Below are 21,452 nucleotides of genomic sequence, written 5' to 3' on the forward strand. Positions count from 1 at the left end.
GTCAACTACAACTGTTAGAATGGAACGAGGCCTCCATAGCCAGGTTGGCAGGAGCAGCAGTGCGTAGTACACTCTTCTTGATTAGACCGGGGTTCAAGCCCGTGACCACCAAATACGGAGGATGCGGAATGGTCAGGGAATGACCACCGCATATCTCCGGAGCAATATGGCCTTACTTGCTAATGCTCCCAAAAACCAAATAACAACAATAACATAGTATGGAACGAACCAACATAATCTATAACATTGCTTTTGGGGAATGTAACTCTTTTTACATTAGTTCTACCCAAAATTATCTTTTGATGCGAATTCAACAACAGTAGGCATCGGTGAGGGCAAAAAGAAAAGGTGCATCTGAACTTTCCTTTCGTGCCATCCACGGGAACCATGTTTTTCTTTTTAATGAGGCAAGAGTAATAAAATATAAACACGAATATAATAACGGCTTTAAAATTGTTGCGAGCTTTGGTGTAGGCAGAAAATGAAACTGAAGAATTAGAAACAAGCCAATTACGATATGCAACATTCTTCTCTTGGACAGCCTTAGCACATTTATCGGAAAACAAAGGTTTAGATAAAGGACGAGATTTTAAAGTGGAGTGTGGGATAAAGGATTCCATTCCTGCAAGAATAATTTCACTGACACGATCTGAGCAAACGTTAGACATCAGAAGTTTTGAAACAGTAATCCGACCAAGGAAAAGAAGAAAAGAAGTCTCGCAGGTCATCCCATTTTGCATTCTTGTAATGCCAAACAACACGAGGTTGGAAATAGCCATGAGATAAAGGTTCCATTGGAGAAGAGACAATCACCAAGTTGTGATCTGAAGTGCCTAAAGGACCTCTCACTTCGACCGTGTACTTAGAAGGGTTGTTTGTGAGAAAAAGATCAAGTGTATTGGCTTTATGATTAGGATTGTCCGGTATTCTTGTAGGTAAATGAATTCTTGTAATGCCAAACAACACGAGGTTGGAAATAGCCATGAGATAAAGGTTCCATTGGTGAAGAGACAATCACCAAGTTGTGATCTGAAGTGCCTAAAGGACCTCTCACTTCGACCGTGTACTTAGAAGGGTTGTTTGTGAGAAAAAGATCAAGTGTATTGGCTTTATGATTAGGATTGTCCGGTATTCTTGTAGGTAAATGAACAATCTGTGCTAGGTCATTAGTAATTGCAAAAGCCTCAGCATCTCAACCTGCTGGGTCGATGTGACTAGAAAACGGAAGCCAGCTGGAGTTGTGAACATTAAAATCACCAAGGAAAATTACCCCACTGTTAGGAAAGTTGGACTGGGGAAAGTCAAGTTGCAAAGAGAGGAAGTCAAAGAGCTCCAAGTTATTAGTGGAGTTGGGAGAACGGTAGAGACAACAGATGAATTTGACACAGTGAGGTAGAGAGATTTTAAGCCAGAGAAGATCAAAGAGAGGAGATTCCAAATTGCCAAGTCTCTGACAGGGAATATCAGAACGGACATATGCACAAGTACCACCTTTGAGGCGAAAGGAATCATACAGTGAATAATTTGGGCATCTGAGATGAGCAGTAGATGAATCAACCGATAACTGAGATTCTGTCAGAAAGAGTACATGGGGTTTAGCAGACTGCAAGTGGAAATGGACATCATTGAGATTAGAATTGAGACCACGTATATTTGTGAAATGAATTAGGAAGTCCTTTGGAGGTCTGTCTGTTAGGAAGTCCTTGAAAATTACTGTTAATCCAGATTTTGTCAATGTAAACAAAAGGTGTGTCCTCCTCCTCCTCTCATTTCTTGTTCATTCTTTCTTTAAATACTTTGTTCTCCTAAGTATTATATAATTTCTTTCCATTAAATTTTTTTTTTCTGTTTTAAAATTTCGAAATAAATCTTATCCCATGAAACTTTTGTCTTAAAAGTTTTTCTTTGACAATTAAAATTTATTTTTTGTTTTAATACTGAGATTAATTGAGGTGTAGTGGAGTGTTTGCCTTGTGATATGGCAATAGATTGGTTCAGAGAACAATTGGCATAAATGTTTTTTATAAAGTTACTTGGGCAGTAAGAAACATGGAGAATGTTTACCTTTTGCTTGAACTTAAACGCTGTTTATGAATTATTTTGTAAATCCTGTCTTCACTATTGCACTTTTATTTGCTGGTTTGGTACACTCAGATTATTATTTAATGCTTTTTTATCAAAAATGTTCAGTAACATTGATACAATTTTCTTACTTGGCTACATTCAGATTTTCCTCTTTCTGTTTTATACTGGTGCTCGGGACTTCCACTTGGATTTTTTTATAATGCCAATGACTTGATTACCAATCACCACACACATATGGTAGCTGATAAGACCATGAGTTGTTATTATACATTTTGTTCTGAGTTTTCCTGCTATACAAATGGAATATTTCTCATTACCAGCAAGGTGAAATGTAGTAAGCTGCAATCACTTACCAATATACTACATAAAGTTCTAAATATTTGTGTTATATTTGAAATTTTGTGTATTTTTTTTTCCCAAGATTAGTTGTTCTGCAGATTTTTTAAATATATATTTATTGTATTTTCTCTAGTGACGTTGTACAACCTGAAAATGTTGCACCACAGCCAGAATCGACCCAACCAATAAATTATGGAGCATCAACTTCTGCAGGAGTCACTCAAACAGAATCCGAGAAAGACGAACAAGAAGAAGAATCTGAGCCTAGAAAGGGTTGGCAGTCACTATAATACATTATTTTTATTTATTATTATTTAACTGTGTAAAGCATTATATTGTAAAGTACAAGCATTATATTGTAAAGATAGGGGATGATGAGTTTCAGTACTGTACGTATAATGTATTTAGGAAAGATAGGGAAAATAGAAGGGGTGGTGGGGTTATGGTTCTTATGAAAACCAGCCTGAGTGCGATGAAAGCTTTCCCAGATTCCAATGTTTCACATGCTAGTATAGAATCTGTATGGTGTGAGATTGTTGGAAGTAAAGGTATAATGGGAGTGGGATTAATCTACAGGCCAGATGATTGTGAAGATTATGATGAGTGCCTCTACATGCAAATGGAATGGGCAAGTAAATGTGATTGTCTTATTATGGATGATTTTAATTTGCCTCTAATTGATTGGAGCAAATGGGAAGGAATTCCACAGGGGGGACAAAATTTTTAAATCAACTAGATGATTGTTATTTGTATCAACATGTCAAGGAAAGTACTAGGGAAAATAATACTGTAGAACTTATCGCCCATGAACCAGATGACATAATAGGGCTGACAGTACAGGAACCAGTAGTAGAAAGTGATCACGGAGTTCTACAGTGGATGATGAAGAGAGAGGTAGCAGTAGTTAAACACAAAGGAATGGGTTGTAATTTCAGGATAGGAAATTACAATGGCTTAAGATGCTTCATAGCCCATCTACCATGGTATATTATTTACCCATTATGCAGTAGATATGTCACTGGGAGCAAATACAATTGAAGTATCGCATACCTTTAAAACATTAATACCAGAAGCCTTGAATGCTAATATACCATTAAAAAAAATACTCCACGAGCAGGATTCCAAGTTGGAAGAGGGAGCAAATACAATTGAAGTATGGCATACCTTTAAAACATTAATCCCAGAAGCCGTGAATGCTAATATACCATTAAAAAAATACTCCACGAGCAGGATTCGAAGTTGGAAGAATAATGAAGTTGCTAGGTACTTGAGCAGAAAAAGACACCCTGGAAAAGTTAGTAATAAAAAGTACTGAAGCCTATAACTGCTACAAATTAGTCTGTAATAGTGGCACGGAAAAAGTTAGGCTGGCAAAGAGAGCAAAGAAGGGAGATAAGGAATTCTTCACATATATAAATGCAAAGAAGATAAGGAAAAACCAGATGGACTCTTATGTAATGGACATGGCATAGAATTAGATACCCCAAATGAAGTTGCAGATGAACTCAACAGTTATTTTGTACTGATATTTACAGAAGGAAAACACTTTACATCAATGAGAAATTATGGGAGTGAAGTTGAAAGAAATGTAATTAATGATGAAATTTTACCTGTTTATGTAATGAAAAAAAATTCGAGCCTACAGGCCCATAAGGCTCCTGCTGTTGATGGCATATACTCTATAATTTTAAGGGAGGTAGCACGTGAGTGCATTAAACCATTGAGGCTAATTATGGGAGTGATTCGTTGGATTGGAAAAGTGCCAACATCTCCAATACATAGGGCGGTTCTATGCATGAAGTGGGAAAATACCAGCCACTTAGTGTAACTTCAGTAGTAGGTAAAATCATGGCGACAATGATCAAGGATGGAATTCAAGATAATTTAGATAGAAATGGAATTCTGAAGGGTGCTCAGCATGGTTTTCTAAAGGGAAAATCATGTTTAACTAATTTGGTTAGCTATTTTGACAGGGTCACTCAAGAGCTGGACTTAAGGAATAATTTCGATGTTTATTTGGATTTCAGCAAATCATTTGACTCAATCCAACTTGAGCGGTTACTTTATAAGTTGGAACAGGTTGGAATCACAGGGAAAATCCTTAGATGGATAGCTGGATGGCTTCAGGGCAGGAGGCAGAGGGTTGTGATAAATGGTTATTCCTCAGATTGGGTTGATGTAAGAAGTGGTGTTCCCCAAGGATCGGTATTAGGACCACTGTTGTTTCTGATTTTAATAAATTACATCGATGAAGGGATACAGGGTGTGATGCCTAAATTTGCAGATGATGTATAGATTGGTAGAGTAGTTAAAGATCACCTCCAAACAGAACTTCTTCACAGTGACCTAGATAGACTTCAGGAATGGTCAGAAAAATGGCAGCTATGCTTTAATCCAGCAAAGTGTAAAGTATTGCCCCTGGGGAACAGTAACCCCAAAATAACTTATTCATTTGGCAGAGTTGAACTAAAGTCAGTAGTGGAGGAAAGGGATTTTGGTATTACGATATGGTCAGACTTGGAAGTTCTTCGAGCATTGTATACTGGTTGAAAGGAAGGCCCATGGTGTCCTATCAGTGATTTATTGAACAATTGCGAGTAGAGATAAGGACCTCATAATTCCATTATATAAGGCTATTGTTAGACCATACTTAGAATACTGTGTTCAAGTATGTCGACTGGTTTAGCCAGTCGACATACTTGAGTCAAACCAGTCGACAGTAGACTGGTTTGACTAAAGAAAAACATTTTGCTTGAAAGGGTCCAAAGATGGGCATCTCAACTTGTGAGATTGGCAAAAGGCGTCCATATGAGGAAAGACTTCGAATATCTGGGTTGCAGAACTTGGAAACTAGTCACCTTAGAGGAGACTTTATTGAGGTGTTTAAGGCTCTGAGAGGCATATGCAAAATGAATAAGGATGAAATTTTCACAGTTATAAATGATTCTAGAACAAGGGTCCATAATTTCAAGTTATGGGCAGGAGAGTGTTTAGACTGGATTGCAAGAAGTTTTATTTTAGCCAGTGAGTTATAAATTACTGGAATAAGTTACCAACATGAGTTGTTAGAGGCTGACAGTTTGGGGAAATTCAAAGGTCAACTGGATAATTACCTAGGTTGTCTATTTCTTTTTCTCTTATTATTTTTTTTTTATTTTTATTCTTTTTGTTTTCTTTAATTTTTGTTATTTTATTTTTTTCTTTTTATTTTATTTTTTCCTTTATTTTTTATTATTTTATTTTTTTCTTTTTATTTTTTTTTTGGCTGGTGCAGCCTAAGCCATAAGCCTTCCTTGCATCATGTGGCCATTGCCACATACTGGAAATATTGCTACATGGTGCAATATTTTCAGTATCCTGAAACAAATAAAGGCATCTTCAGATCAGTATAAAATCAGCTTCACTACGATGGTATCACACACATACAACCAGCCATTACATCAACAGAACATTTAGAAACTCTCAATAAAACTTCAAATCGTACTGCTGGTCCAGATGGAATCTTTTACATAACATTAAAAGAACTAAACAACAAAGCAAAAAGCTCCCTTTTAAATTTCTACAATTGAATATTTTTAAGAAATACTTACGTGGCATCACCCAATAGTTCCAACCTTCCCGAAGCCAGGAAAGGATTATGTCTTTATGTCATTAAGAACAATTTTACTGGCTGTCTGTCTAGGCAACGTCCTGAGAAAAATGCTTCACAGTTGTCTAACATGGTTCCCGGAAATTAAAAAATTTGCTAAACAATAATCTGTATGAGTCTTGGAAGAATCAGTCCACATTAGATGCGATGATGCTATAGCAAACACCCACAGTGCTTTCTAATGAAACGACACCTGGTCAAGGTTGATCTTGATATTGAGAAAAATTTGAAGAACACCCTATCACCACCTGGTGATAGGGTGTTCTTCAAGATCTTCATTCTTTTGTTTTGAGAGGGCCTGTACTTCAATTTATACAAACCTTCCTTCCTACACCACATAATGTTTCATGTTAGCTATCTAAACAACTTATCCAGATTATCCAGGATCGCTTGAACAAAAGGAGGGTGTAATGCAGAGTTCCATCCTCAGTGCAACCTTATTTTCAATAAGAATTTCAAACATTACACTGGACTTCCAAATACAGTAGAATCATATGTGTTTGCTGACGACCTCATGATCTCTTGTCAGTCACAAACTATTAATACCATTGAAAGGTAACTTAAACTTTCCATAGCCAAAACAGAATCGTGGACACAACAATCCCCCTGGCAGAAAAGAAATCGACTGCAAATCATTTCTTTAAAAAATGCCAACTACATCTAGATCCTGAAATATATTTTAAATCCTTACTGTTTAATTATGCAGCAAAAAGTATTCCATTTCACCACAGCTAGGAATACCTGTGTGACCATCAGTATTCTATGCTATACCATAATAAACCTAACATAAATTGCCCTGCAAGTCTTTGACTGCAAGGGCTCTGTTTGGACATTAACTTCCAGCATAACCTCGAAGACATTGCTACTCCTGAACTTCCATGGACTAAATTCTTACCTCTTTGTGACGATTTCTTTCTGAGTTTGGGAAAAGACTCCCTGCCAAATAACCTTCAGCAGCTATGTGAAGCATACACCTTTGAAAACTTTGTAACTACCTATTTATACTAATGGTTCCAAAACAGATGAAGCTATAGATGCTGCAGCAATTTTTTCTATCTTTTCATTAGCTCTGTCTCTTCCTACTCAATGTGGTATCTATTATCACCTGATTTTATACAGTAAAACTAGCTCTAGACAACAAACAATCACCTTTTCAAACAAGCTCTGAGACACACACACTCACACACACACACACACACACACACACACACACACACACACACACACACACACACACACACACACACACACACACACACACACACACACACACACACACACACACACACAGATTCCTTAATTCTGTCACTGCCATTGTCTACTCGCACCCCCCCCCCCATTCTGAAAAAGATCCAATCTAGATTGTCACTGTCAGTCATCCAACCTGATGTTCACCTTCTCCTGGATCACTGTGATCTGAAAGTGCCCTATACTGCCTACACGTACATTATTAAAACAGCATATAAGAAATGCTGGCCTGAACTGTAGCAACTCAAATTAATAAAAAAATTTCTGCAGATAAAAAAAAAAAAAAACTGCAGCAGTGTGTATCTAGTTTCAGAAGAAGTGCGCAAGAAGTAGTGATTCTAGCAACCGTCGCCAGCTTATCTGTATTTGATTATGGGATAGAGCCCTCCTCAGTGTTCTTTCTGCCAACCCCAGCTAACAGTCGAGCATATCCTCATTGAACGCGCTCAACAATCAAGTATCCGGAACTCCAGCTTCACCTCTATCCAACTTGCAAGAACCCTCAACTTTTTTGTGCATTCTTGGCACTAATGCAAAGTTTGAAGAACTGTTCAACTACTTGAGATGCATAAATATATATAATAATCTCTGATACTCATAATCTGGAAGATTTAATCATAACCAAATCATCATGAACAGACACAAATGGCCCTGGAGTCCCTTGTGCCAAAAACCCCCAATTGCAAGAACAACTTAATTCATCTTGCTAACTCACTGTTAATAAATATTACTGCTAAAGGAGGATAGAATTAGTCTTTTTTTATTTATAATAATTATTTTAGAGAGAGAGAGAGAGAGAGAGAGAGAGAGAGAGAGTGCACAATATGACCATACTTGTGGCCAATGTGTCATCCTCAACCCTACTGGACATGCATATAATTTCTAGAGGTGTCAGATGGAATTTGTCTCTTCCTCTTGTAAAACGCCTGTCACAGTGATTTTGTAAGAATGCCACTTTTGTCTGATACATTTTAATGCCATAAATATTGATTGCAGTTGAGATCCTGGATTTTGGTTGATGATTGTAACATTGTCTTTTCCACAAACCAATACCTTTTGGATCTTCACTCAATGATATATCGAGGATTCTTGTCAAGCTAAATACTGATCAGGACTTGTTTACATAGTACTGCCACACTACATGGAAGTTTCTTTCTTTCTTTTTTTTTTTTTTTTTTTTTTTTTTGGGCATGTTTCCAATACTTTGTGGTTGTTAAAGAATTAGATGAAGCAGTAGATGTTTTGCAGCACAAGTTTTGTCAGTTGCAGGGTGAGAAAACTACCAGATGCTTTATGAAGGTGATTTTGAGGTACAGTGGTTGGGGAATGGTGTGGCTAGGGAAGAGTGAAATGTAATCAATTATTTCAAGTCATGCTTGGCATTTTAACAGTTCCTTATAGCAGTGCTAAGTATAAGGAGAATATTCAGCCAGGTTAAAAAAAGTTCTCTTTCTGCTGATGCTTTGGAAAGGCTGCTGACAGCCATATCTAGACAAGCAGGGCTGTTCATCTACAACAGTATCTCTCCCGAAGCAGTCAAAATCAGTTGTTTAATAGAATATCCACCGAGAAATCCACAGTTAGAAAAATATTAGGTAAGCTAATGTTTCAAAGTGTAATGTACTGGTGAACAATCCCATTCCTGCATTTTAGTATTAATATAAAATGTGTGTTTTGCCAATGAAATTTAATTGTTACTGTAGTGTATGTAGACTTAAAAAAAAAAAAAAAAAAAAAACAGTTAAAAATCTTCCTGTTTTTGTCTTTTAAATGTCGATCTACTGCATTTTTAAAGCCAAAATTTGGCTGCTATTTTGATGTACTGTGGTGCTGGTCCTGTGGCTGTTTGGATCTTCAAACAAATACTGTGTTAATTTTCCCACATATAACATCTTAGGCACAAAATACACTCATTGTGGTTTGCTGAACGTGAGCTTATTACAGTATGTTCACGCTGTGTGTGTGTGTGTGTGTGTGTGTGTGTGTGTGTGTGTGTGTGTGTGTGTGTTTGTGTTTGTGTTTTGAGGTATCCCATATGGTCTTCCATATTTTTGAATAACTTGTTCCACAGCAAATTTTTGTTCAAATGATTTGCAGTTGGACACAGTATTTGTTTCTGCACAACTGCACTTTTCATAACATATGGCCCAAATCTGACAAGCCTAAATACTATGATACAACAAATAAACAGTGAATCACAGTTATGGAAATCCATCTTTTACATGGATTGGCATGAAGAAGTTGTTCTTGCTAGGGCACATATTGGTCCCACCCACCTGACACATAGTTACCTTCCTGCCATGGAAGAATGTCTAATGTATAAATCATTATGCCTTACAGTAAAACATTTTTAGTCTTGTATTTACCATCAAAATCTCTTGCAAAATTATAAGAACTGCTGACACTTCATTACCCAATAGGGAATGATGCAGACCTGACAATTTTCTCAACTACGTTGGTTCAAAGAAAGTGCGCATCACCTAGGAATTTCATATTTCTAACCCTTTTTTGCAGTGGTATGTTACATTAATGACTAACGTCACAAATAGAAATATAAACAAAAGATTTATTAATAGTTAAGGCAAAGCTAAGTAATATTTGACAGGTTCTCTCAAAATATTCCAAAATGAGCATTTGCAACCTTTATACAACAGTTTTGGTAAACAAGACAATTAAGGCTGAAATGTTATCAGAAGCCCTCAATTTGCTTCAGTTTATCATTTTAAATGGAAAACAAAATGAAAAGTTCACCAGGTGCAAACTAATATTTAGTTGAGCTGCCCTTGCCCCGATGACAGCAGCACACCGTCAAGGCATTGACAAGATCAATTTCTGAAGATAATCAACTGATCGTTCGTAGTTCCAAATATGAATTATGGCTTCCTGAAGTTCACTAAGGGTCTTTGGTTTCTTTCTATGAACTGCAGATTTCATAAGATGCCAACAGTTCTCTATAGGATTCAGGTCTGGGCTGTTTCCTGGCCAGCTAAGAGTTGTAGTGGACCATTCTTCCAACCATTTTTTCACCTGTAACAATTGAAAACACATTACTGTCGAACCTCTAATGCAGAAATGAAGCTAAAGTAACTACAGAAGTTCCTATTTACACTTTTTGCCGATGACAGGGAGCAGTCATCCTGAAAGATGCAGTTACTTGGCAGGTTGAAATGGTCTCTAATGGTTGGCAGCAATTTGCTTTCCAATATAGCCAGGTATCTATTGGCATTTACAGAACCTTTTATGAACTGCAGGTGACCCACTCGACGATAAGAAATGCACCCCCGTATCATTTGACTGGTAGGGAATTTCACTGTAGACACCATACAATCTGGATGGTATTCTTCACCATGTGTACGGTGAAATGTTTGTCTCCCATCAGAGCCATGCAGGTTGAATTTCTTCTCATCTCTACCGTTCTCCCAACTCCACTAATCACTTGGAGCTCTTTGACTTCCTCTCTTTGCAACTTGACTTTCTCCAGTCCAGCTTTCCTAACAGTGAGGTAATTTCCCTTGGTGATTTTAACGTTCACAACTCCAGCTGGCTTCCGTTTTCTAGTCACACCGACCCAACAGGTCGAGATGCTGAGGCTTTTGCAGTTACTAATGACCTAGCACAGATTGTGCATTTACCTACAAGAATACCGGACAATCCTAATCATACAGCCAATACACTTGATCTTTTTCTCACAAACAACCCTTCTAAGTACAAGGTTGAAGTGAGAGGTCCTTTAGGCACTTCAGATCACAACTTGGTGATTGTCTCTTCTCCAATGGAACCTTTATCTCATGGCTATTCCCAACCTCGTATTGTTTGGCATTACAAGAATGCAAAATGGGATGACCTGCGAGACTTCTTTTCTTCTTTTCCTTGGTCGGATTACTGTTTCAAAACTTCTGATGTCAATGTTTGCTCAGATCGTGTCAGTGAAATTATTCTTGCAGGAATGGAATCCTTTATCCCACACTCCACTTTAAAATCTCGTCCTTTATCTAAACCTTGGTTTTCCAATAAATGTGCTAAGGCTGTCCAAGAGAAGAATGTTGCATATCGTAATTGGCTTGTTTCTAATTCTTCAGTTTCATTGTCTGCCTACACCAAAGCTCGCAATAATTATAAAGCAGTTATTAATCAGTCCAAAATAGAGTTTGAACAGGCTAAGAGTAGAAAACTTGCTTCTTGCCCTAATGGTAGCCGAGCATTCTGGTCTCTTGCCAAAGCTATTGGCCGCAACTTTTGCCCATCTCTGCACCCACCTCTGTCCAAACCAGATGGTTCTGTTGCCACTTCAGCCAAGGATAAAGCTGACCTGCTAGCATCCCATTTTTCTTCGAGCTTATGTATTAATGATCTTGGTAAAATACCTCCCACCATTCCTAACACGATCCATTCAATGCCTCCTGTGGTCTTCCGTCAAAAGGATATCAGAAGGATTTTGATGAATCTTGATGCTAAGAAAGCTCCAGGTCCTGATGGTATTTCTCCACTTGTTCTCAAAACCTGTGCTCCTGAACTTACTCCTATTCTTTGCCGCATTTTTTCACTTTCTTATTCCAAAGGTGTTTTTCCTTCTGTTTGGAAATTTGCTCATATCCAGCCAGTTCCTAAAAAGGGTGACAAATCCCTCCCATCCAATTATCGTCCCATTGCAATTACTTCTACTCTTTCTAAAGTAATGGAGAAATCATCCATCCATCCATCCATCCATCAGCCATTTTCAATCCACTGCAGGATGAAGGCCTCTCCAGCAAGTTTCCAGTTCCTTCTGTTGGAGAAATCAATTAACCGCCAACTCTTCAACTACCTAGAAACCTTCCGTCTGATCAACGATCGCCAGTATGGATTCCGTCAGTGTCGATCCACTGCTGATATTCTGGCTTATGTTACCCATTTATGGACTAATTCAATGGAAAGGTTCGGTGAAACACAAGTAGTTGCTCTTGACATCTCAAAGGCTTTGATCGTGTTTGGCATAAAGGTCTTCTAAACAAGCTGCCATCTTATGGTTTGCCAACTGTTTTTAGTAATTGGTTATCCAGTTTTCTCTCTGATCGCTCACTGAGGGTGATGGTAGATGGCTCTCTGTCTTCTAACTTCTCCACTAATTCTGGTGTCCCCCACAGTTCTTTCCTCCACTCTTTTCCTCTTGAATATCAATGACCTTCTTCCATTGCCTGGAAATCCTATCCATAGTTTTGCCGATGATAGCACATTGCATTCAACTTTCCATTTTGAGAAACCTTGTCCAGCTCAATCAGCTTCAAGTTCTCGAAAATCTGCTGCCAATTCTTTAAATGCTGATCTTCAGGTAATTCTCCAGTGGGGCAAAAACAACTTAGTTGATTTCAACCCTTCTAAAACTCAATCTTGTCTTATATCTCGCAAAAAGGATTCTTCTGCTCCTATGCTTATCTTTAGTGACACTCTGATTTCTAGGCAAAATGATATCTCTTTTGGGGATTACCCTGACTTCTAATCTCTCTTGGCACAAGCAAATTACAAATATTGCTTCCTCTGCATCTAAAAAACTTGGTTTTCTCTTTCGCTCTCGGCATTACTTTTCTTCCAAACAGGTGCTCACTCTGTATAAATCGCAAATCCGCCCTGCCATGGAATATTGTTCCCACATCTGGGGTGGTGCCCCCAAAACATCCCTCAGGCTTCTTGATTCCATTCAGAAGAGGGCAGTTAGGTTAATTAATGATTCATCTCTAACAGAGTCTCTCCACTCGCTTTCTCATAGACGCACTGCTTCTGCTGCATGCCTCTTGTATAGATACTTGGGCACTGTGTTCTTCTGAATTGGCTTCTATAATTCCCGCTCTCTCTTTCAAAACAGTCCGAACACGTGCCGCCACCAGCCAACATCCATTTACTGTCCAACTTCAAATCCACAGAACCAACTTTTCATCTTCCTCATTTATTCATTCAACTGCCGTTTTCTGGAACCACCTTCCTTCATACGTATTTCCTGAAAATTACAATCTACAGAAGTTCAAGTCCAATATCAACAAATATATTCTTTCGTCTTCTCAACCTCCAACCCAAGCACGGTACTAAGTACTATAGGTTCTAATACCTCTCGTGTTTGGGGTTCTCATAAAAAAAAAAAAAAAAAAATCTGAGAAAATAACTGTCTTCCACTGCTCGGGGATCCATGTAACATGCTCCTTACACCAAATTAATTGGGCCTTTTTCATTTTTTGTGTGAGGAGGGACTGCTTAGGAGGATGGGCTACAAGTCCATTTTTGAAGAGACAGTCTTCTGACTGTTACTGCACTTGCTACCATTCCTGTATGTTCTTCCCATTCTCTTTTCAGCTCAGACGAAGAAGCTTTATGGTTTTTAAGGCATAAGCACTTCAAAACGCAATACTGTTTTGGTGCAGAGACTCGTTTGCATCTAGTTCCTTTTTTCCTATCAGCAGAACCAGTATTCTTGAGTTCAGAAAGAAATCTACTCACTGTCGACTGATTACAAGACACTATAAGCAATATGTCAGGAAGAAAATCCTTCCTAACGTAAAGTAACAATAGCACTATTTCTTTGTGGCTTCAACTACACGTAACTCGCCATCCTGACACAAGCAAGGAATGAATGCAACTCTTGCAGAGCGTGTTTATATGCTTAAAGTAACAGCTGATGCAATATTATGCCATCACCTATGTGTGTCAATCTTATCTGTTGCAATCTGTAAGAAATATTGCCATATACTTACATTATTTGGAAGACAATTACAATTTTAAGGGGTGATGCACTTTCTTTGAACACCAGTGTATATGAAAAGAATTCAGTTATGTCAAGTTCTAATCTCTGACTACATTATTTTCTATTAAAATAGGTAGGTACAATTTGGTCACACGAGACCTTGTGATATTAAACCATTGGAACAACAAAAATACAGTAGAATATGTATATTATGATGGAACATACTATGGTTATAGTGTTATGCAATGATAAATAACTGATGAACTTGAGGATAAGGTTTTTATTTCAGAAAATCTGGCAGAGTTGCTACATTTTGAAGTTTGCATTCTGTAATAAAAAAAAATTTTAAACTATTTCAAGTTACAGAGAGAGAAAGAGAGAGAATACAGCTATAATTTTTCTGTGACACTGCAATGCATGTCAGCAGTTATTTACAGAGTGAAAGAATAATATAATATTTTATAAAAGAAATCTCATTAAATATTTGTATGTATGAACCTTTAACTTTTCATAATCCTCAAATTTATAGGGGTGCAGTGTTTTCCTCAACGAGCTGCGTTGTTGAAATCTATGCTTAATTTCTTAAAGAAAGCCATTCAAGATCCTGCATTCTCTGACAATATTAGACATTGTAAGTAATAAGCTTGTATATTTTTAATTACTTTGTTCTTTGTGGTATGAATAAGATTTTCAAACACAGAAGGGGGGGGGGAAGGACAGTTTAACTACAGTAGGAAGCTAAATCATTTTTGCCTATTATTAATTTTGATTTTTTGATACCTCTGTGCTCTGGGGTGAGTAGACATTGCCTTGGCAACACCCCCACATAATTTAATAGTAGACAAGTGGGCAGTAGTTGTGTGGAAAGCATTCATTGGCTGGTTGATCTCTTCCATATTGGAGAATCTTGTAATCACATATGCTATTAAGAATTGCCATGGAGCCTATTGAGCAAGTATAGTGAGACCTCCTGTTAAAATACCATGATCTTCTATCTGGGAAATTGTTTACAATGGTTGTTTGTAGTGAGGTCAGTACTTGCAGTCTGGTAGAGATAACAGGAAAAAAATTGGAATCAGGTTGGCCTGGAGTAAAAAGAAGTTAACTCTTTTTCTCTTCATGCTGAACTGCTTGTAGTTTTCCATCAGTTTATAGTTTCATATCTGCAGAATTTGTCTGAAGATATCATTCTGGGTAATGTTTCATAATTGAATTATAACCCGTGGCAGTGTGCTTTAAACTTAAAAGATAAAAATTCGAAAGAAATTTTATTAAAAGAATATATAGAAATGCTATCTCCAGCCATGGAGATATAATTTCTGTATACATAGTGGAGGGAAATATCGTAGTCTAATCTAAATTTAACCATTTTCCCTTGGGAGTGGAAAAGAAGGTATTTAACCAAAACCAAGGAAGTGCTGTTTTCTTAATTTGCATCTTTAATTTCTCTTCTGGTGTTGCATTCATATCTTGGTCAAAAATTTTCATGCTCATTTTTTGTGGATAGTATAATGGGCTCGGTCATAGGGTAAGTTCAGTGTATTTCCATGTATTGTTTCATAATCATGATTTCAAAACTTTCAAAAATTTCTGTGGTTTACACACACAGTTCTTGGTCATCCAGATGTTACTTTGTCTTTGATTTTAACCCACTTTTTTACTTCCTGGACAACTTTCAGAAAGAGCTATTTCATTACTGCATGGTTCTTTTGTGAAATTGTGTTTTTATAGTCAAAACCTTTTTGAACTATTAATAATATATTTTAGCTTTCTACAAAACACTCAAACTGTATCCAAATTTCTCTTTATTTTCAAAATTTTATTTGCAAAATTAAATATAAAAATAAAGATAATTACTGTATATTTAAAACTACTGTATTAGCATTAGCAAGAGCACATGATGCAAGAAAGCAAGCTTATATAGCATCAGCCAAAAAAAAAAAAAAAAAAAAAAAAAACACCCTCATTTCACTCATCCCCTTGCTCCAAATGTTTGTCAAGTTCTGGCTTGAATCCATTTAAGCTATCAACTTCTAAAATTAATAAAATAACTTGCATACAAATAAAATTGAGTATTAAAAGATTAAAATACATGTAGATGCTAACTTTCCAGGTTTACAATGGAGGTATTTTTTTATGACTAACATATACTCCACATGATAAAGGAAAAAATGGAAATTCCAAAAAATTAACTGGGCAAAATATATACCATTTGGCTGCATTCGATTTCCCAAACCATAGACAAGTTAAATGCTAATGGCATTAAAAGCTGAAGGTGCACAAAAATCAATGAGACAACACAGAAATGCTACATACTGGTGGAACAATGAATGCAGCACAACAAAAAAAATAGGTAAAGCTCACTGTTACATTTTTTTTTTATGTCTTTTGATATGAAAGAAAAAACGAATCATGGATGAATTGACTCGACCTTTAACAGAGATACAGAGAGTTGCATAATTTGAAATAAAATAAAACAAATAAATGGCAAACCTTTTTCTATACCAGCTTCAGTAAAACATTGGAATGAACAGGACATTATTACACCTAATGTAATTGCAAATAGCCTTGAGGAACTTTTTTAAAGTTATCAGCAACATCCTTGTATGTGCAATCCTTGAAAAGCACAAAGCTGGCTGACATATAAAAATGTAATTACTGAATTGTACTTCTACCTAGCAATTCCCATATAACCAGTGTTACACCATAGAAGAGTTCCAGCTTCTACTAGCTGGAACCAGTTAACGTAACTAAACTGGCAGAATCGTTCAGCCAGTTTAGTTACCTAAGCACCGGGATCAAAAATGTGAGTAGGAGTGTGTTTATAGGCTTAATAACTGACAAGTACAATAAATAACTGTACAGAGAAATAGTGGGCCAACAAGTTAGAATGTGTTAAACGGGCGGGGGATTTTAAATTTCTGATACTGACTGGAACTTGTGGGCTAATCACTCACAATAGCAAGAATTTTGCCAAATTCTTGGGTGACTGTTTTCTACAGCAGCATGTTAGAGTAATGCTTTGACTTGATTATCAGCAGTGATTAGTCATACATTAAGTATCCATAGATAAAAGAACTACTAGTTGGCAGTGATCACCTTGTATTGATGTGGGATTTACCTAAAATGTAACTACCATCAAGGGTAAACGGAAGGGTTTTTTCTTTCATAAAGGCAACTACAGTGGTCTCAGGGAGTTCTTAAATTCTATACATTTGGATCAACTGATGATGTTATCATCAACAAATCAACTAAGATATACCTTAGTTGGTATGAAATAATTTGAAAGCCTTTCAAGGCTTACTCCTAAATGGATGTCAGATGAACTAATGAGACTCATTGCAGAGCAGAAAAGGGTAAGTAAATTATCTGGTTATACAGGAGCCTATGGTAGATATAAACATGTCTGCAATGAAGTCCCAAAGGATGTTATGCAAGCTAAGGCAGAATATGACATCTTTGGCAAAGGATGTAGAGAAAAATAGGAAAGACTTCTCTTATGTAAACAATACTAGAAAGGGTGAATCTCATAGGTCCACTTATAGTAATGGTACATCTGTTGATGATCCAGCTAAGCTTGCTAACACGCTGAATAATTATTTTGTTTCTACTTTCACTTAACTTAAACATAAGAAAGTCACTTAGTAGTAATAGTAATGGTGGCATGTGATGCAAGAAAGCAAGTATATGAGCTTATGTTGCATCAGCCAAAGGGGAAAAAATCACACATCCATTCCCTCTAAAAGTTTGTCCAGTGTTTCCTTGAATTCATTTAAACTATCAACTTCCACAACAACAGATGGAAGTTTGCTCCAGTAATTAGCCACCCACTGGCTAAAGGCAAATTTCCGCACATCTATTCTACAACTGTCTGTGGACTGCAGATGTGCAAATGCATCCCCAATTCATAAAGGGAGAATCAAAGTGACAAGATTAATTACAGGCATGTTGGCTTACCTTTTCTTCCAAAGAAAATAATAGTCACTGGTTAAAGAAGTAATGCAGGACCAGCTAGACAATAGTACAGGTATATACTTCAGTTAGACCATGGGTTTGTCAAGGGGCAATCTTGTCTGACCAATTTGGTTTGTTGTGGAGGCATAAAATAATTTTGATATCATATACTTCGATTTCAGGAAAACTTTTGATACTGTTGCAAATAATGGACAGCAGTTATGTAACTAGGTCCAATCCTCGAATGGTATTTCTTATTTGGTATGAAAAGCTTTGTAGCATCTATAATTATTTCCCTGAATGTTTCCCATTTAGGATTTTCAGTTGGTTCCACTGTATAGAACAGGAGTGGTCAACTTAATTTGTGATGCGATCTACATTTTTTCCTTCAAAATGTCCCGTGAGCTACCATCTCAGAAATTAATTGCACAAGGTGCACAAATCGAGGGATGACTGTATATTTAAAATTTGTGATTGACTGAAATTAAACCCGCGATCGACTCGTTGGCCAACCCTGGTATAGAATTTAAAAATTGTATGAGAACACTGTACAGGCGCTCCCCAACTTACGTATACTCGACTGCCATAAATTCCACTTTACATAAGTTTTTGCCAACTTAAAACTTAAAAAGATCCTGGAAGCATATTTTATATCCCGTAGGAATAAATGTAGGTATTGTGAAAACAAAAATTGCACTATGAACCTAATAATACATTGTTTTATTTTGGTATTTTGTTCCAAGACCTCAGAAGTCAAAATTTTTTTCTGTATCACTAAGCTATTTATCTCTATAAAAATGTTATTTTTATAATGGAGTGCTACTCTTTCATTGTTATCATATGTTCCATTATAAGAATCAGTTATGAATGGCTTTGTTGATATTTTTCCAAGGAACATTTCTGGAGGTCACGACCATAAAACAATAAAAACAATTAGCACTTTCCGGTTTATTGAGCTTTTCTGTTAGTGCAATCTATTATAATTGGGTAGTCAACTCGATCTTATTGCATTTGCAATAATCCCGATAACTGGAATTGTGTGGGCTTTTATGTTATTATGGTGAAATGTGTTTCCCCTTCACTGAAATCTTCATTCATAAAAAAATATAAATAAATTTTCAGAATCTTCTCTTCATTCCTATGTACTTATTACAATGATGAAGGGAAAGCGACGAACTGAAAGTGCAAGTGGAGGCAGTGCTAGGAAACCAAATTCAGCAAGCGTAGTTGCGAGTACTGCATAAGCCTTTAGGGAAATTCCTTTACGTAAGTCGGGTAGTCCCTGTAGTCACTTTTAAGCAAAACCCTTTCCCTTTACCACTTGATGGTTACATCTTTAAGTAAATCCCATATCAATACACTGATCACTGCCAACTAGTCATTCTTTTATCTTGAAATACCTAATGCATGAAGAATCGCTGCTGATATTTAGATCGAGCAGCTCTCTCTTGCTGCTGTAGTAAACAGTAATCCAATCCACAAAAGCCTTTGCTAGTCTCTGTGACTAACCCAAAAGTTCAAATCAGTGTCTTTAAAGTTGAAATCCCTCATAAGTCACTGATTTACCAGTCCATGCTATAGGACTGTACAGTTTTCCGTTACAACCATCACAGTCAATAGTTATAAAGCACTGCTATTATTTTTGTTTTCCTAGTGCTTTTGCCACACCAGTCTCATTTAAATGACATGGGTGCATTGGTGATCCATGTTAACTGGATGCGCTACCTTAGATTTATTATGGTACTTAACTAAGAGCACCCCCGCACCCCATCCTGTCTATTTTTTTGGTGCAGTAATACCTTGGTTAATGAATCCTGGTAACGAAGCCTGTTTATAACGAAATCAGCAAAAAAGACCCCTACAGCGCATGCAAAGGTTTGTAGTAGGGATTTTTGACGTACCTAGAATTCACGTCATGATGATATATGGAGCAATGGTTAACTGTCATTGATATCGTGCATACGTACTGTAGTTGTTTTAATGTTTTATTAAATACATAATTAATTAACAATTTCCCAGTATGTCACAAAAACGTAAAACTATCTTTAGAAATCAAAATGCAGATTATAAGGAGGATAGAAGCTGGAGGAAAGAAATTCCATGTAGTGCAATCATTGGCATTAGCACAATCAACTTAAAAACAATTTTAAATCAAGCTGATAAAGTTGAGCAGTCTGTGCTAAATTCTAGTGACATTGCCATGTCCAAATTAATATACGCGCGCGCATGCGCACATTATAGAAAACATGGAAAAAATGTTTGTTTGGATAGATGATATGACAGTGTCATATGCCAGTCACCCAGGCAGTAATTCATCACAAAGCATTAAACTTATTTACCACATAAAGGCCCAGTAAGCTGAGGAAACCACTGAAACAAAAAATGCGAAAGAATTCAGTGTTAAATTGATGGACTAGGCCGCAAGTGCCGACATCCAGGCAGCAGCAGAATTTCCTGCACAACTGCAAGCCGTAGTAGAATGAGGAAAATATCCTCGGAATTTTGTATTTAATATGGATTAAAGCAGACTATTCTGGAAACGCTTGCCTTTCAAAAATTTCATGTCAAGATGAGAAAAGAGCTTCCGGGTTTAAAGCAGCCAAGGACTGATTAACACTGTTGTTGGGCGCAAATGCATCTGGAAATATGAAGCTAAATCCAACGATTGTTTGCCATTCCGAAATGCCTTGAGCTATGAATGGATTCCCCAAACCTGATTTCCCGGCAATATGGAAATCGAATTGAAAGGCCTGGGTGATAATGGACTTGTTTACCGATTGGTTTTTCAACTATTTTTGTCCTGCTGTCCAACTTTACAAAATAATGTGAACAAAATAATTTTGAACCCAAGGCACTTTTGCTACTGGACAATGCACCAGGTCCTCCTTCAAATCTTGGCTCACTTCAAACATTCATTCCTGTTGAAGTGCTGATTTTCCTGCCAAACAACTTCACTGCTACAACCAATGGATCAGGGTGTTATAGCAGCCTTTAAAGCTTACTATCTGAGACGCAGTTTTAGTCAACTGATTGAGGCTAATGATGAAGGCTAATGGTGGAAAAATTACATTATGAAAGCAGTCAGCAATATCAAAGAATCCTAGGATTCTTTGATATTGCTAATCCTAGAAAGAATCCTTTGATATTGCTAATCCTAGAAAGAATCCTTTGATATTGCTAATCCTAGAAAGAATCCTTTGATATTCCTAATCCTAGAAAGAATCCTAGGGTGACAGATCAGTGTCTTAATGGTGTTTGGTGAAAAATATGGCCCTATGTTGTTACAGAACATGATGGAGTAGAATGTGAAATTCCTGCAATTAGCACAGAAGTTATTCGAATGGCACATGCAGTAGGCTTTGCAAGAAGTTGATGTAGCTGATGTTCAGGATTTATTAAGTAGCCATAGTGAGACAAATGAACTCTGTGAGTTAACGGAGCAACAAGTAAACAGTTCAGAAAATGAAG

The 21,452-nt window shown here is 36.9% G+C and overlaps 1 protein-coding gene across 6 annotated transcripts in view; it reads left to right on the top strand.

The window, feature by feature from the left end:
* Positions 1 to 21,452, top strand: part of HUWE1 (HECT, UBA and WWE domain containing E3 ubiquitin protein ligase 1) — a 1,105,343-nt gene that overhangs the window by 319,342 nt on the left and 764,549 nt on the right. For all 6 annotated transcript variants that reach the window (XM_090389849.1, XM_090389845.1, XM_090389850.1 and 3 more), the window contains exons 19-20: positions 2,558 to 2,697; positions 14,560 to 14,661. In XM_090389849.1, coding sequence (XP_090245975.1) covers positions 2,558 to 2,697; positions 14,560 to 14,661 — 242 coding nt within the window. The remainder of the gene's footprint in view (positions 1 to 2,557; positions 2,698 to 14,559; positions 14,662 to 21,452) is intronic.

Source organism: Mastigoproctus giganteus, chromosome 2, assembly GCF_048544385.1.
Source record: "Mastigoproctus giganteus isolate SK-2022 chromosome 2, ASM4854438v1, whole genome shotgun sequence".
NCBI classification, from domain to species: Eukaryota; Metazoa; Arthropoda; class Arachnida; order Uropygi; family Thelyphonidae; genus Mastigoproctus; species Mastigoproctus giganteus.